Source organism: Alexandromys fortis, unplaced genomic scaffold (genome assembly GCF_014885135.2).
Source record: "Alexandromys fortis isolate MF-2015 unplaced genomic scaffold, M_Fortis_MF-2015_v1.1 scaffold_77, whole genome shotgun sequence".
In the NCBI taxonomy this organism is placed as follows: domain Eukaryota; kingdom Metazoa; phylum Chordata; class Mammalia; order Rodentia; family Cricetidae; genus Alexandromys; species Alexandromys fortis.
The window spans coordinates 2,405,945-2,423,805 of NW_026067967.1; the positions used below are offsets into that span (position 1 = coordinate 2,405,945).

Below are 17,861 nucleotides of genomic sequence, written 5' to 3' on the forward strand. Positions count from 1 at the left end.
GGACAGAGGGTCTTTACAGGAAATCTATCCCTGCACTAGATGAACGCAAAGTCAAATCAAGTTGTGCAGCAACAAAGTATCAAAAACAAGCATGGCCACCGAGTGAACCTGGTGTCCACACAATGGAAGGCCAACAGCTCAGAACCAGTAAGCCATTTCTTTCCAGTGCCAGTTTTGGAGGCCAACTACCCGGCGCTAGTGCAGTCCTGGATCTTGGAGGAGAACCTACAGCTGCGTCAATCAATCCCTGTGTTCTTAGTATTTGCTCTCATACCCCAAGATAAGTGCATTCGTCCATCATGAAGCAAAGTTCTTTGCAACTCTGACCATTACAGGAAACCATACCAGGTCAAAATGCAGTATCTACAACACAACTCCCACATCAGTGATCAGGGATCATTGTAGAAGAAGGGGCATACAGACTGTAAGAGACGGAGAGGGGGCTTGCTATGAGATTCTATCTCCTAGAAACGTCAGATATGATACCCATGAAGTCTCACCAGCATTGATGCCTAAACACGTGCTGAACAAGAACAGCACCAATAGACATGATAGCATGGACGAGGGAAAGCCCGTCCCTACAAAGTCTGCCCTACACAAAGTACTACAGGCAGCCAAGGAATGCTCAGAGCAAGAGGGATAGGCTTCCCCAGGGAAATTAATAACCAATTAGTTACCCGATACTGAACGGTTAGCCCCGACAACTTACACATACAGGTAACATTAAACAGTATAGACAGGTGTATTTATGTGTTTAGGAACACAGGCACATATGTAACAATTGAAAAAGAAGTCGCGAATTTGAAAGGGAGCAAAGGAGGTTACATTGGAGGGTTGAGAGGAAGGAAAGGGGAGAGTAAATGTGATTATATTATAATCTGAAAAATGTTTTGAAATTACTTATAAAAATAGCCAGTGGGTACTATGATGAACCATATAGAGCAGATGCCTGATTCAGAATAAATGAGCTCCCTTAGTAAGTAAAGCAGCGGGATAATCAGAGGACCTGAGCCAATCACAGAGGTTAGGGCTCCTCAAGGGAAAGCCATGGTTTCCTGCCATCTTGCTCCTTCCCACTCCCTAACCCCAAAGGATAAGCAGAGCTCGATATTATATGCCCTCCACACCTGGAAATTCAGCTCCTATGCCCCCAGGCTCCAGGGGCCCAAACTGCGCATTGTGATTATCCTCACTAGAGATGAAACCTGTCTCTCCCTTACAGAAGTCTGCTCCGGGGTTCTCGAGTAGAACAAAGTGGTTGGCCTAATCATGTGACTCTTAGCTGTTTCCACTCAACCCCCACCTCATTGTCTGTTGACATCAGTACTGTCATATTCAAGCCCAATCTAAACTGCCCCTCCCATCACGACACTTTTTATTAGTCCTTTGGATTGAGAATTTGCTCCCTGCCTGGCATTGCTTGCTATCACGACAGCAGATCTTTACAAAGAAGCAGCATCTTTCCTCGGGAAATAGTTCTTTATGGCCAGATACTGTATATTTCGTCCTCAGAATCCCACTCCTTCCAGAGGGAGGTAGACTGCATCATAAAAATAAAAGATGCTCAATATATTCTATATGACAAGACTGTGTGTGTGTGTGTGTGTTTGAGACAGCGTCTCACTGTGTATCCCTGGCTGTCCTGGAACTCTCTGTGTAGACCAGGCTGGTCTTGCACTCACAACCCACCTGCCTCTGCCTCCCAAGTGCTATAGATTTAAAGGTGTGCACCACCACACCGAGGTAAGATTTTTAAGCTGGGAAGAGCCTGTGCTCTGTAACTTCTTTCCCACATTCTCCAAAAAGGACCTGGGATATCAGAAGTCACACTAAGGACAAAATTGGCAGAGTAAGATGACCAAAACACTAGATGTCAATACTGTTCTAGAACCAGAAGGAAATTCTGCAGGTAATTATTTTGATTATTTTAGAAAATTATTTTGATCTCCTTCAGGGCTGTTAAGTTTGTTGGAGGCTGCTGCTGTGTCTCTCCCCAATAGTCTGGCTCTAGGCTCAGCATGTCGTGGTATTCCATGGTGCTTCAACAAATAAACAGGAAGAAATGACCCAGAGGAAAAAAGAAACGGGGTGAATTAGAAAACATACTTTAAGCCTTTCAAGTCAGCAGTATTTTTGTGAGCACACACACTTCTTGAGACACTACAGACCCGCTGAGCACAAGTGTTCCCATCCAAGCAGGAGGCACTTGGAAGTGCCTAGAGCATTTTTATTACCATAACTGACTGGAGCAAATCTAAAGATCCGATAAGATTAGATATTCTCTTGAGAGCTCAATAGAAATGATATTATGAGCCAGACATCTTAAAAATGAAATTAATTCTTATTACCGGATTTCCTATCAATTCTCAAATGCGTTGTCCCGCTTACTGGCTCAACCCCATCTTCCTCCAGGGCAAGCTTGTAGCTTCCACTGACCCTGTTACGGGGGGCGGGGGGTCCTAGCAAACAGCCGATTCTTCTGGTGGAGCACGCTAGACAGATGTAACAAAAGCCTTCCGGGAAAGAGGTCATTGGTATAAAAAGCCATGCTATTTCAGAGGCCAAGATGAAGTCGGGATTTATTGGTTCTTGTTCCACAGAGGGCAAGAAGGAGGCTGGTGATAGATACACTGGTATTGATGTGGCATTTTGGTTCCCTATGCTGATACACAAAAAGAGCATCCAATTCTTCCCAATCCAACAGTAAATGGGATGCTGGGAAGTTAACCTCCTCATTTTCCCACCATTTCAGGGAAAAACACGGCAGCATCAGGGAACGAAACAGCATGGTACGGAGTTTAGTTTCTGGAAAGGAGCCAGAGAGGCCTTAGCTAGCGGACAGTACACATCCTGACAGCGGCCAGCCTGCCTCCTGCGCCGCGCCTTCCTGATTTCCATCCCCGATGCTCCAATCCCAGGGTTATGGCGATTGGGGAGAGCATTCCAAGCCTTCTCCACCTTCTCTGGTCACCAGTGATTGAGAACCCACACATCCAAACAACCCTTCCACTTTGTCTTATTGGACATCTCTGCATCCTTACCAGCACCACCGTGTCTGTCTAGCTGACCCAGAGTGGTCTCATGTTCGACCCTCTCTCCATTCCACTTCTCAAGAAAGAAATTCTTGAAGCAAAGTGTTGGGATCTGGAGGCTGCTGGTTCCATTTTGACTTTTTTCTTTCCATTTCTTTCTTTCTTTTTCTTTTTTATTACTTACTCCCTGGAGTCCAAACCACTCCATTTGTTCATTAATTTATTTCCTGATTTGTTTTTTGTCCATCTCTTCCCTCACCATTTATTCTTTATTTATCAATTAATGATCTTACTAACTATTCCTTTACTCCTCCATTCGCTCACCTTCCCACTCCTATATATCCTAACTCTTTCTCTGTGGTCTAGATTTGTTGAAGTATTTCCCCGGATCTAATGAAGTCACTGACTTCTATTCATAACATTTAATTTTTAGGCCCCTTTCTTACCAAGGCACTGAGGTAACCAGGACCCTCCTGACTAGTTTGGTTGAAGACTCCAAGCTTTATGAGGATGCTTATCACAAAGTAACTCATAACTTTTAGAAACCATCAGTCCTAATAAGTTTTCTACTAGAGCTTACATAGTACACAGTACACAAGGAACAAATGTCTGACCTTCTTTGTGCTACATCGCAGCTGGGGACCACCTGGCCTACCTCTCAGGATGGCACAGATACCTTTGGGTCCACATTTCAGGAAGGTGATGGTTAAAAAAACGAAAGAATTGAAACTTCCAAGTACATAGGCTAAGTCCTTGGGGAATAGTTAAGTATTCTTTATCATCTAATTCATGTTACAGCCTTTCACGAGAAAAGATGACACTCCCAGGCATCTGTAGGGTGTGTGACCGAGAAGAGGAGAAGGGACAAAACGGAGAAAGGACTGGAAGCTGACAATGCACCCGGGTGAGTACTGATATTTTAGATGTTTCTGCCAGCCTCTCTGCTGGTCCAGAGATAAAACAATAGAGGCTACCAGAGGGTAAGTCTCGAACAGTGCTATCAAAGGAACAGACACGCAGAGGCAGATTAAAGCTCCGTCCTTTTTAGGTTCATCCAAGCCAAAGAAGCACCATAGCAGAGACATCAAAGGCCCTGGTCAGTAGATGCCTCTTAGACTCTCCATGGTACCCAGGGTCCCATACTTGCTTCTCAGATAACAAAGGGTGGTTTCCCATACCATGCAGGATGTGCTGCAGTTCATTGTGGGTAGCCACCTGACACAGAGGGAAGAGATCCCTGGGCTGCATTCCGTAAGCCCCACATTGACTGAGCCATGTTCTACGGCCTTTTGTGCGCATCAATGAGGACTTCAGGAGGGTACACGATACGTTATCAGTGTGGGGTTCATGGACCAGTGGCAATCCATAAAGTGTTTATCACTGATCCATGGTGATGTAAGTACAGGGATTGAGAGCATGTGCAAAGGACCATGTACAGCCCTTTGTCAGAATGCTCAGTAGACAATGATCTATGTGCTGTTTTTCCCTTCTGTATTCATGTCTGTGTTTTACAGAAGGCATCAGCCAGAGACATCTAAAAATCAAAGTGTAAAGCAAAATGAAGCAGGTCCTCTGTCTTAGTTTATGAAGTTCAGCAGAGACCATCAGGCTAAGCTAGTGATCAGGATTACAACTGCTGGCTACCAGATTTCCGTCCGCTGCCCTCAGGGACCAGTGTTCTCCGTTTATAAACCTTCCTGCCTTTCCCAGCGCTGCAGCTGTAAACAACGGTGAGTTCAGAAGGAATGGTGGTGGCTGCCCACGTCTGACTGCTTGCTGGACACCCATAGCATTTTAATTTATAGGCGAGCCTCCCACGGTCTCGTGGTTATAACACAATTAAACACCTTGCCACCATGCCTACCTAAGAAACTGTGCTATCCAGCCCCACATCCCCCCCAGTTTTCATTCCTGGCTAAGAAAATATTGACAGGCGTTGAGTCATTCGATAGCAAACAACTTCGTCTAGAAGGACGGGCCCCAAAACACACTTAACACACCCAGTTCGCAAAGGTTAAGAAAGCATAAGCGAGAAGCGTTGCGGGAGATGGATACCAAGAGAAATGGCGGCCTTGGACACCAAAAGGGGGAAGTCAAAAACAACTCCTTGTACAGCTGACTGATTACCACCCGAGCCACTCCTCCCAGAACCGGCCTTCACTGAGCAAAGCACGCTCGATACGTTGAACAGCTGTGTGCTTGCCTTCCCAACCACACAGTCCATGTAATATAATAGTGTAATTGTAATGCTACCCGGAAGTTGCCCATTTCTGTTCTTCCTGAGAAATGCTAACCAGTTCCCGCACTGAATTTCAGTTAACGTCACAACATCCTAGTAAGGCAATCCCGGTCCGGTTTACAGAAAAGATCAAAAAGAGCCACACAGAAGACAGTGCATATTCAAATCCCAGATGTTATACTAGCCTGGAAGGAAGGAAGGCTGAGGAATGCCCACCAGCCTGGGGGTAGGGGGAGCGTGAGGAAGCCAAGTTGGGCACCTTTGCCTCTCAAGTCCTTTGAGATGGAATGAGAGCCTGGGGGGAAGATGGGAAGTCTGGGCTTGCTCAAACTGTGGACCAAGCTGTTTGCCTCTGAGTCCTCAACATGTCTTCTGCCTCTTCTACAGTGGCGTTTGTTTCCCCCACTGGGTAATGCTCCATGCTCCTCAGCCCTATCACGTGCAGACTCTTGGTCATGTCTGTTTAATGGCTATGACTTTTCTACTTGGGTTTCTAATATTTTAGGCCTCATCTTTTTTTTTATTTTTATGATAATAAGGACTTTACCCATTAGGAGCAGAGCAGGCAATGGGGGTAGGGGCAGGGGACACCAAGAGGAATGACAGAGTGTTCTGAGTTTCTAGATACGCTACATTCAAGAGCCCACATCTCTACTTACTAGTACCTAGTACGTGCTCTGAGCTATGTTAAGAATTCTATGTTTACTAGCTATTTGGATTTCTACTAACCCCGTTAGCCAATTATCATCAGTCTCATATAGCGGTGGAAGTAGAGGCTGAAGAAATTAAGTGGTCATTACTTTATGGTCACGATAACAACCAGCAGCAGTTAACAAGGTGCCTCAACCTCGAGCCAACATAGCAGACACAGTGTAGACAACAGAACATTACAAATTGTTGGGACCATTTGGAGTCCTGGCCTCCGGCTGCTCTTCCCTGCTAGAGATCTTTACTTTCCTTCTGATTTGAGTTACTGAAAGCTGTGTCAAAGTTGTTTACCAGCTCTGCTTCACGAGCAGGTGTTGCCTTGGCTTGAGGATCAGGGGATAAGGTTTTCACCTGTTGGCCCACTTGACTGTTGAGTGTATAAGCCTCCGTGGTGCTATTGAATAAAGGGCTTCTTACAGGTGACTAGAGGTCTGTGTCTCTGTCTGTGTGTGTTTGTGTGTTTCAACCTCGAGCCCCTTGCACGAAGCTTGGGAAGTGTATGGTAGTGCATAGAGCACAGACAGATATTGTGCACTGCAACAAATAGTCCTGGAGGAAAATCAACACCCACCACTCATAGGAAGTAGGCAATTAGCAGACACCTTATTAGAATCAGCATGCCACCCGTTGTTGGCATAACTTTATTCATAATTGACTCCAAAATGCCTGTTGGTAGCTGTGTTATACATAGACCCTTCCTTGCCTATAAACATTGGAAATATCTCTGTTCCCATGTGGTCTTGGTCTTGGATCTAGACTCAGTGTGTCTGAAGTCAAAGACACTGACTTCGCACCAGTAGGAGGTTCCGAAGTGAGTAGTCTCCACTGAGGCACTCCTCCCACCAAAAGGCAGTAACTGACCCTTGAAGAGAGCAGTGCTAATGAGAATAACTTTAAGAACGCGAAACAACTGATTCAACATCAAAAGTGGAACAACACAGCCTCCCAGTTGGCTGCTTCTTGGAAAGGATGAACAAACAGACGCTTAAGCTATCAAAAGGTCAAAACCGAAAATACAGAGGACACCCTGCGTTTTAATGAGGCAACTTGCTACCTAAGATGTGCTCGCTGTCTTGCATACATGAGAACCAGCTCTGACCGGTCTATATCATTCCCGTCTATCCTTGCGCTTCTTCCATCACACTAGACATAACAGTATGATTGCCATTCATCTGTCCCCTTAGATGAACGGTAGCCCGCACAGACCTCTTCAGCCTACTCTAGGAAAATCCTACACGCCAATGAAAAACCACCACTCCGGGCGCTGGAAGAAACAACCACTTAATACCCTGATACCACAGTGGAGATCTGTCGGAAATTCTGAAAGCCAAGGAAGAGTCTGGTTCAGGCTCCATTCTCGCTGGGGCTCAGAAGTCCCCCCAAACATTACCCATCTCCACATCGGTGACTCCAGTCCTTCATCTGTACCCCAAGCCCACATCTGCCTACATAGCACAGCAGGCCACCAAACCCACCCATTCTGGCTTACCTTGGGCCTGCTGGAGCTGTATCATCTTCTGGCTCTTCCACAGCAGCCAGCTCTGGGGGGAGGAGAGCATCTTTGTTGACGTTATTCACCCAGCTTTCTTTGGCCCTCATTGCTGTGTCCTTACTCTGCTCGGCTGAAACAGGAAATGACAGACAGAAAGGTTATCTATCAGTTGTACAATCTATACCCTTCCTTCTTGTTGGCTCCCATTAGTAAGGGCTCAGATCTGAACCTTGGGCCTTGGAAGTACCAAGGTGACCAACAATTGGGTCCCAGAATCAAAATTATAGCTGTGAGAGAAGACAGGAGATTTGTTTGATTTCAGATCCCTGCCTTCCAAACAGTCTCCTGAAAGAAAAAATGTGCCTTTATAGATATGGGTAACCCTAGAGATCGCTGAAGCCAAGTTCTAACTGCCTGTAGGTTAACCTGACCTACATTGGAGTCAGGACCACTTAGTCAAGAGATGCTCAGAGTGGGAGTAAGCAATGATATCCTTACCAAGCATTTACCAAATGCCAAAAAAATATAGTCAACTCTGGGGTACAAAGGAATAATCCTAATTTAGGAGGTCCCCCTCCAGTGCCTCTCCTATCCCACAGGTCTCTCTACAAATCCAAATTCTAAATTCACTGCAACACACTGCTCAGGTGTCATTGCCCCCATAAAGCCTCTGTGCTGTGTCTTCAGAAATCTCTTCTGCCTCTGAATACCCAGTATTCTCCTTACCTGCATCTCTATCACAGTTAGCATCAACTAAGTGGTGAATAGCAAGCAAGAACTACACTGAGCTCTTTGTGGACACTGTCTTGTGCAGTGAGGGGTATTTTCTATGTTTATACTTAGAAGTTTAGAACCAAAAAGTTCAAGCAAATTGCTTAAGGTCACATGATAAGTGCCAAGAATGCTTTCATCAGTATTAAATGGGCAATATTGGGCTTCCAGTTTCTAAATGCATTGCCAAGTGGAACCTATCCCCTCCTAGTTTTGGCACACATCAGTCAAGTATCTCCAGTTGCAGATGGAGTCCATAGTACTAACCAGTATCACCCAAGATTTCTTAAGGCCTGGGCACGTTTGAAAACCAAAAGAACTTGAGGCAATGCACCGTTCATGCTTAGGAGTCAACCTTTATCTGTAATAAGTGTGACGCAGTCCAAAGATTTGCAAATCCCAGTTTTGCTGCTTAGCAATAATAGGACCTTGGGCGAGTTAACTCTTAGAGTCCAGTAAGTATTGCACTGGGCGATGGAAGAAGCGCATGTTAAGAGCCTTGAACATGAAACCTGATTTCTTTCTAAACCTTTGGTGCTATTCAGTAGGCTTTGCATTTCCAGAGTCAAAGCAGGAGTCAGGGAGGGGATTCAGTTGATAAAGTGTTTGCCATGCAAATATCGGGACCTAACCTGAGTTTGATAGCCAGCACCTATTCTAAAAGAGCACCTGAGGATGACTTCTGCCCTCTACACACGTGCATATACTTGCATGTGTATCCATATATACCCGTGTGTGTATACACACACACACACACACACACACACACACACACACACACCGAGAAAGCAAAAAAAAGTTATGCACATTCCTCACAATCCCCAAGCACAACCACTACTACATTTATGCACGGTGCCTAAGAGTTGTATTCATTTACAGCCAGTCGCCTAACCCAATCTTCACCCATCCAAATCCAAGGCAAGAAGATTTTGAGCAAGAAGGACACACACAATGCGAAGCATCCCCCCAAATGATGTCCTTCAGCAGAGTCCAGTGAAGAGTCTCCCATCCTTCCCCTCCCTCCTTCCCAAACAACTGCTGGCTGTGACCTCACCTGCCACGGGGAGCCTCTTCTTCCTCATGGATGCTCTGATGATATCAGCACCATGGATTCTGTCCCTGTGCCTTTTGGCTTTAGCTTCGTAAAACCATTGGCCACTCATATTCTTTAGCTGTTGGTCATCCTTGATTTTTTCAGGCAAATGTCTACAAAAGGAAAAGAGCATTACTTGCCAAGAACCCTCAGTAAATAAACAAGTCCACTTCGACACTGAAGAAATTTGTAAAGATACAAGCAAAATGAAGCTCTCAATAATTTATGTGCCACAAGCCTCCTAGATGTCTAACAAATGTTCTGCTTTGACTGAAAAGCTAATCAAGTGATACCAAGCATGATTTTTAAAGGGTTTTTTATTTATTTTTATTTCATGTGTATGACTATTTTGTCTGTCAGTCAGTGCATAATGGATGTGTATTGCCCATAGAAGAGAGTGTCAGAATCCCCTAGAACTAAGTTACAGGCAGTTGTTAATTGTGGTTGCTCGGATTTGAACCCAGGTCCCCTACAAGAGCTGCAAGTGCTCTGAACTACTCTGTCTGAAACTTCTCAAGAGCAGACTCACTTCTTAGTTGTAGTCTTCTATGTCCACCATTCAGACAGGCACAGAAGAGAGGAATGATGGAGAAAGTCTCTCTGGCCGCTTCCTCATCTTTAAAATGGGGTTAAACACCCCATCCTCATAGGGTTTCTCTGAGAATTTCATTACAACACTGAAACCACCCTCTGCATATGCCAAGGGCCTATCAGGCATTTAATGGATAATTAATCTGTGAGATAAGCAGTTCCTTGGATCTTCTCTTTTCAGTGAAATGAGTTTATCAGAGACTTTACCAGAAGCCTGTACAGGAAGGGGCCATGACACTCTGTGTGCTGAGGGCGGGCTAAAGCGAGGAGGTACAGGCAAGATCCATCAATGCCGAGATTGCTTTTAAGAATTCCATAATCATTCATGCTTGCAGAGTAACTAAAACCTAAAGAGCGAACCAACTGATGCCCTCCTAAAACATCCCTAGTTGAGACTGGTTAGGGAAAATGGTGTTCTAACCAATGAGTATTTTAACCTCCACATCCCCTAGGCAATAAAATGAGAGTCTCAAAACTATCTTTTCTTACTCGTGGAGATAACACTGAAGAGTAAAATTTGATTTAAAAAAAAAAAAAGCCTTTGGGAAACTTTGAACTCTCCCAAGATAATATGTTGGACAAATCCAAGTGGGCTTACGATTTTCACTCACACAGAGATGCTCCTTGTCTACGTGGGAAGTCTGGATTAGCCAGAGAATGTAAATGGGCCAGGCAGGAGATGAACAATGATCACAGGTACGTCCGGGAATGGAGAAGGCGCCAGAGGGGCAGTCTCCCAGGCCCAGCAATGGCCGCTCCTCTTCCCTAAGTATGCCTGAGGGGACAGCTTCTTTGTCTGTCGCTTGAAAACACTTCACCAGTCTCCCTTCCTCTCCCAGTCACCTGGGAGGAAGTGATTTTGTCCCCAATGTGCTCGTCGTGGTCCTGTGTCCAAATCCTGGCAGGGCCAGCATCATTGGTTCAGAGTCCTCGGCCACCAAAAGACTCTTATTAAATGCTGCTAATCGCTGTACATTGCCTAAGGCTTTTGACCAAGCAGATAGTCCTTGCTGGGCAACCGCTCTCCTTGGTCAGATGGGGCTCCAGGAAGGTTGGTTTTCATTTCATATATATTTGCTTAGTGCTGTACAAAACACTGTGCTCAAAGAGCGAAGGGATGCTGTACAAGGCCCTGACCTCCTGCCTTCAGATTGGCTTTTTGGGGTTGTTCCCTACCAGACGCTCCTAAACCCCACTCACCGGCACACTCAACTTTGTGTTGCCCTCGAAATGGCTCTTCTGTGACATGTAAGGTTTTAGAGGTAGGAAATTCTGACTGAAAGACTATGGGCTCCGGAGGCTCTCTTAAATAGGGCCAAAGCCTAGTCTGAATTCTGCCTAAACATGACAGTGGAAGGGTTAGTGAACTAGTCTGTACTTTAGTCTCCTTGCTTGTAAAGATGGAGGAAGTAAGACCTCCCCTTGAAGACTTCTGAGGTAATTCATTGAAGTGTTTTGCCTGGAAGCACTTAGCAGTGCCCGTCTTTTATAAAGAGACCAATGACCTCTGGATGTCTTCCCTTGGCTTCTCTGTCCAGCACATTCCTCTTCCTGCTGCTGCAGGCCTAGCCTGAGCATCACAAAGGCATGATTCCCTCTTCCTTGTTCCCACCAAACCTCTCTTTCACATTCACGCAGATCCCAAGGCTCTGTTTGGACATCTGTTTTGCCCAGGCAGCTGTGGACTCTACAGACTCCTTGAATGCAAGGATTACATCCTTATCACCATTTATAGTCTTACCATGAAGCACAGAGACTGCCACAGGGCTGATACCCAGTAACTGTTTGCTGAGTGAGTAAGTCATCCAGCAGTTATGTGCCCGGCAGCCACCCTAGTCTGAGTAAGAAGAGATAATGAAGATCCCACCACTGCCAAGTTTCAGGGGACCAGACTCCACCATCGTAGGAGGGTTTCTGACGAGGCAGGACTGCTCATCTCTCATCAGAACAGGAAAAAACAGATCATGAAATATGGTTACCTGTCAGCCTACCACAAACCCTCACAGCCGAGCTACTCCCGGTTCCTCTGCGTGAGATTGTTTTTGTTAGCTGGAAAGTACTGTGCAATAGATCCTTTGGAGGTCTTCGCAGTTCTTGGCCTCTCTCATCTTAATAACTGCCTGCGAGGCCCTGGTGTGTGCACAAATAGCACAGGCTATGTGAGTCATGCCCGTGGAGAGGCACGGCCCCGGAGGATGGTGGGAAGAATTGTGGCAAGAACAGGGTTTCTGAGTCTTTTGTTTGAAAGCGGTAAACGAATGACAATTCTTTCAAATGTAGTGAGGACCATTTGGGTATTTCTTAATATGATTATTTCTGCTGGGTTTCCTAACCTCTGATTTTTTTATACCTTGGCCACTTGTTATATTCTGCAGATGACTCCATATGTGTGACATCGAAGATCAAGTTTATAAAGATATCGATCATTTGAATAATCTCCCCGTGGGGGGTGCTAAAATCTCTTCCAATAGTTCTCTCCTTTCTTCGGACCTAAAATTGAGTGAGCCGTATTTGCACTGGATTTTTTCGTTGTTGCACTGACTTGTGAAGGGGGAAATGGTACATTTCTGGGGACTGACACTGTTCGTCCTACACACGCACGTTATGTTTAACTTAGCATAAAGAGAGCACCCGGTCAACCCTGGTGGGCAGCAAGACATCACCCAGTCCAAAAATGCCACTGTCCCATCAGCCTCCCAGACCAAGCACCCAGTGATTATACTGCACAATCCCCCATTCTGTCCATCAACATCTGCACAACCCGTGCCCGGCATTTCATCCTTCTGATTTCACTACAGATGATTTATTCCATAGCAAGGGGTGGCCATCATGCCCTGCCATGATTAACCTTTCATGATCTTTTGTTCACTTACTCTTTAATTTCCTAACATATGCCAGGCATATTCTGGGAATTGGGCATAAAAATCATTCTACAGCCCTGATGGCCAGTGGCCATTTTTTTCAGTGTGTGAGGAATATGCAGACTTACAGCAGAAAAAAAAAACAAACAAAACAATGGCATTTTCCAGACTGGATTCAAAGTTGTCCCCAGCCCACCTCCTTCTCACTGCGTGCACACATGTACTCCAACTTCCAGCTTCTCGACGTGATAAAGGCCTGACATCACAGACAAGACCTGATCAATAATACCATCTCCGATGTGGGTAGGAAATCTCAGCAGATCAGCCAAAGAGATGCTCCTCTTTATTCTCCAGAGTTAGTCCCGTCCCCACTCCCAACCCCCCAATATCTTCTGGGAAAGATGATAAGATTGAGTGATTTGAAAACTGCCTCGTTGTCTAATGAAAGAATGTGAGCCCAGAGAACGTAAGAGACGTGCCCAGGGTAACACAGAGCTGGACCCAGGAGTGAGCTTGGCCCTCAGCAATCCCAACCCTGCTTGGTAACGCCTAGCAAGCTTTTGGTTTCCGAGGCAGTTACCACGAGTCATTCTTTCTACCACTCTTTCTCTCAAGCATTGACGGAGAATCCGGAAAGCACCAGACCTAGAAAGAAAATGAACTGGAGATAAGAAACGCATTTCCGAGATGCAGGCACGTCTCGGATCCCCACAATCTGCTGAGGCTTTGGAGGCAGAGCAGCTAGAGTGTCACCCTGCAGGCTGCTCACCCTCTCCCACTCTATTTCCCCACCTACTGGAGGGGGCTGAACTGCACTGTTCTGAGAACAAAAGGAAAGTGCACGTGAGGCTCCCTGCATGCTCCTGTCCCGGGGATGAGGCCTGATTTCTTCTTTCATTGCTTTCATGGAAAATGCCAGCAGAGGTCCTGGAGGCCAGTCCTTCAGTGAAAACTGCCTTCACTTAAAAGGGAGCAACGTCCTAAAGAGGCGGCTGAGAATCATAAGATGTGGTGGCGGTTGAGATGGTATCTCCGGCAAACACGCCCATCGCTGCAGATGTGGTTATATGCATGTGGGGGCCGGGACGTGGTGCCTGTGTGGTGAGCAGACAGATGTGTGCATCCGTTTCCTGCTGCCAGGGTGACGCAAAGCCCAGGAAACGCCACCTCGGCAGCATGTCATTTTCAAACCATAGAAGTCTAAAATTACACACGCGTGTGTGTAGTGATGTTCCCCACAAGGGAGGAAAAGGGCCAAGGTAGAAGAGAGGAAAACATCTAGCTTGATGTCTGCTTCTCTGTTGACCTATCAAACATCTCCACTCAGGACAGAGTTAGGGACGCACGATGACTTGAGCCCAATGCTTGTTGCACAGAAGACAGAGGCAGCATCAAGGGTAGCCTGGGGCTGTTACCTCCCCATGTGCACCCTAGAGACCTTGCGAAGATATTCCCCTGGGTCCATGTTCATATACTACCACTGACAGCTTGGGAGGTTTAGGAAGTGAGCAAGTCTCCTACGTAATGCTCATTTTTATAACCCATGAAGTCAGGGCAGAAGGCATCATACAACCTACGTCATCCCCAAAGTGTCTTGCGTGGATTTGAACATGAGCAACTGAAAGCATCAGATGGACAGAAAGTGGCAAACCAGCTTCACTGAGATATAAACCCTACCTACAGCCCCACCGACAAGGATGCTGAATCAGTGCTGGGCTTTGTAGAAAACAGTGCAGGAGTCCTCCACTGACAGCCTCATGGCTACCGGAGGACTTTATTCCCAGTACCCAAACAATTAACATATGAAAGCCATTCCCAACCGAAACCCTAGCACAAGAGAAGCCGAGGTAGAAGGAGCACCACAATGGGAAGCCAGCCTGGGCTACACAATGAGGTTGGGGAAGGGGCTGGAGAGATGGCTCGGTGAGAAAAATGCTTTCCACACAACACGAGGACCTGACGTCGATCCTCAGAACCAGCAGAAAGCGGGGTACAGCAGCTAACATCCACAATCTCTGTATTCCTGCGGCGAGGTGGGAGGCAGAGACAGGAGAATCACTCAGGTCACACAGCCTCATGCCTGTAGTGGGGAACAAAAGAGACTGTGTCGCAGAACTATGGAAGTGCGGGGCCAATACCCAAGGTTTTCCTCTGCCCTATTCATGTATACCATGACACACATACATGCCTGCCTTCACACACACACACCACACACACACATTAATGGCAGATTTGTCTTTCTAGTAATGCTAACTATAATTAATATATCACCAGCTTGGTTTAGACAAGAGGAAGGATAACTGAAACAGTAAAATCATGTTAGGAGGACAAAATTTAGATTTTTCAAATTTCCAATAGATAATCCTTTAAATGGAGAAAGGCCATGGGATAACAAATCCCTTAAGGGCTGTAACCATGCCTTCCTGCAATCATCTTCAAATCCCAATACAGCCCCGTCCAGAGCAGTCTCTTACTTATAAGATAAACAGTTAAACGTCACCGTATTAAAAACAGTTGAGACTTTGAGGAGTAATTCCCTGATAACTATTAGGCAACATTCTCTATGTCTTTTGAGAGGCACAAGCTGAGTGCTGGGAAGGAGGATTCAAAATGTCCCCATCACCCTTTGCAGGCCGGGAAGATTAAGAAGCATTTTTACAATCGGACTTAGGACCTGGTCATGCTCAGTCTCCGAATTGAAGCTCAGAAGAAGGCTAAGAGACCTGCCCCAATTGGCTACAGCTGATTAACTACCGGTGCTGGGATTTGACCCCATGGCCTCTGTGTTGTGACTGGACTCTCATTGTTCGGTTCCGAAAGAAAACTCTCAGTGAGCAGCATGAGACAGGCATAAGGCGCTAGACCAAGATCGTGGCTTTGTCCCTGACCAGCTGTGTGATCCTGGCAATTCATTTCCCCCTTGCCTGCTGCTTTGCCATCCTGCCTGTCTGTGAAATGACTGAGGCAGACTAACAACAGCGTGTCTTGCCAGAGCTATCAAGCCATAACCGACCAAAGAAGGAAGACAGACTGTGAAGGATTACAGAGGGGCTGCTCAGCCAAAGCCCTAAGAGATCATTTTCAGAAACCAGAGACCCTGTCCCGGCAGAGACCGAGAACCACCCCTAAAAGCCCCTTTGGTCTTCAAGCACCTTGGTTGCGAAGCAAGAACCTTCTTGTGTGGAACATATCAAATGAGGCTCTTCCAGTAGAATCAACAGTCCTGTGACCTTATATCCTTTCTAGTGTACAACGTCACTAGTCCTAAAGTCCTGATTCCACCTGTGGTCAAGTCCACAAGAAATTCTTGGTTCCTAGGTAAAAAGATGCCCAAGAAGTGTCAGCAGCTAGGGCTGACACAAGACTTTTTGCCACCTCTAGGCTTCTTCCTTTTTTATAACAACAATAAGTCAGCAGTGCCGGGAACCCCCAGAAACTTGCCAGGCCTCTTGGGAACAGCATCCTCCAAGGATGGTCTCCATAACACACGGCACTCCTGCAGACGCTGTGGCCTAGCTGTCCTTTGGCCCTACGTGGATGTGGTACAGTCCCTGCCTTGCCAAAGCTCGGGGCTGTTTAGAGTACCACAAAGGATCATGTTTAGCAAAACGCTTGGAAACTGTGAATGGGTGGAACATTCACGCTACTGGAAAGTTCTGACGGCAGAATTGACGCCAGTCCTCTACATTTCTGGGGAGATGCCATGTAGACTCGACCTCTACATTTCTGGGGAGATGACATGGGAGATCCCATCTGTAGGATCACAGCTCCGTGTCACGACTGACACCCCATTCTCCACCGGCATGTCTCGAGGAGAGAAGTCGGTAGCCATCAGGATTCGACTCTCACCTGTGACATCTACTAGTTGGGCAAATCACTCGCCTGTCACATAGTAAATTTCCACATGTCGTCAGCTGGGGTTTTCATATCCCGCTCCATCACTCAAGGGCTCAAAAGAGTGCAGGATCAAGAGGAAAGATGAGCTAGTGAAGCCCTTTGTGACTGGCCAATCACCGTTCGCTTACTGTCCTTGGTAGCTGTCATCAGACATGCCACAGTGCCTGAACTGAGCTGTTCTCTAAAGCATTCCTGTTCAGAGTCAATACAGATAAATCATCCTTTGTAGCCCTTCAGGAAATAAGAACACGGCTTATTTTTCTTTCTGGAAGACGGAGGTTGGGGCGGTTAAGCTAATACTGTGAACTTAGATTCCAGAGACACTTTCACTGCTTTCAAAGCCCATGATTACAGAGACAGGAGGAGGCCGAACCCAGACCCTAGAGGAGACAGAGAGGAACAGTCATACAGCACCAGGCTCTAGGGTTCTTTCTACCGTGGAGAAAGTGGTAGGGATGTAGACAGGGAGCATGTGCGTTATATTTGAAAGGGATAGCGGGTCAAGTTGACACTTCTCTTTGAAGGACCCAAGTCAAACGGAAACCTGACCTGTTTGGAGAGCACTTCTTATTTTGATCTGAAAACCAGTTAGAGCAATTCGCAAAGGATTCAGAAATATGAACTACTTCTCTTATTTTTTTAAATTTTAAAAATTAACTCAGGTAACATAAAAATAAAAAAATAAGACAGTAGATATAAAAATACATGCCAAGTTACCATAGTAACACATGCTCATAAGTCCCTGTTCATGAGTCTGAGACAGGAAGATCCTGAGTTTGAGACCAGACTGCATCATATAGCAACACTGTCTCAATCTCAGATGTCTCTCTCTCTCTCTCTCTCTCTCTCTCTCTCTCTCTCTCTCTCTCTCTCACACACACACACACACACACACACACACACACACACACACACACACAAAACTACCAACTACATTTCTTCTCCTTTTCTGCTTTTTAATCTTCCCCTTATTTCCCTTATTTTTTATGTGCAGTATTGGGGGGGGGTGTTCATGTGGAAACCAGAGACTGACAATCGGTATTCATCCTCAATTGCTCTCCAATTTGTTTCTTTGTACAGTTTCTCACTGAACCTGGAACCCACTCATTCAGCTATGTGGGGTAGCCAGTAAGCCTCAGAGACTGTCAAATTCTGCCTCCCAAAAACGGTATTGTAA

At 46.0% G+C, this 17,861-nt stretch overlaps 1 protein-coding gene across 6 annotated transcripts in view; it reads right to left on the reverse strand.

Annotated features, from left to right (window-relative positions):
* The window catches only part of Sytl2 (synaptotagmin like 2), a 98,409-nt gene that overhangs the window by 39,192 nt on the left and 41,356 nt on the right, over nucleotides 1–17,861 (reverse strand). For all 6 annotated transcript variants that reach the window (XM_050154531.1, XM_050154530.1, XM_050154528.1 and 3 more), the window contains exons 3-4: nucleotides 9,297–9,448; nucleotides 7,469–7,601 (exon numbers count right to left, since the gene is read on the reverse strand). In XM_050154531.1, the coding sequence (XP_050010488.1) occupies nucleotides 7,469–7,601; nucleotides 9,297–9,448 (285 nt within the window). The remainder of the gene's footprint in view (nucleotides 1–7,468; nucleotides 7,602–9,296; nucleotides 9,449–17,861) is intronic.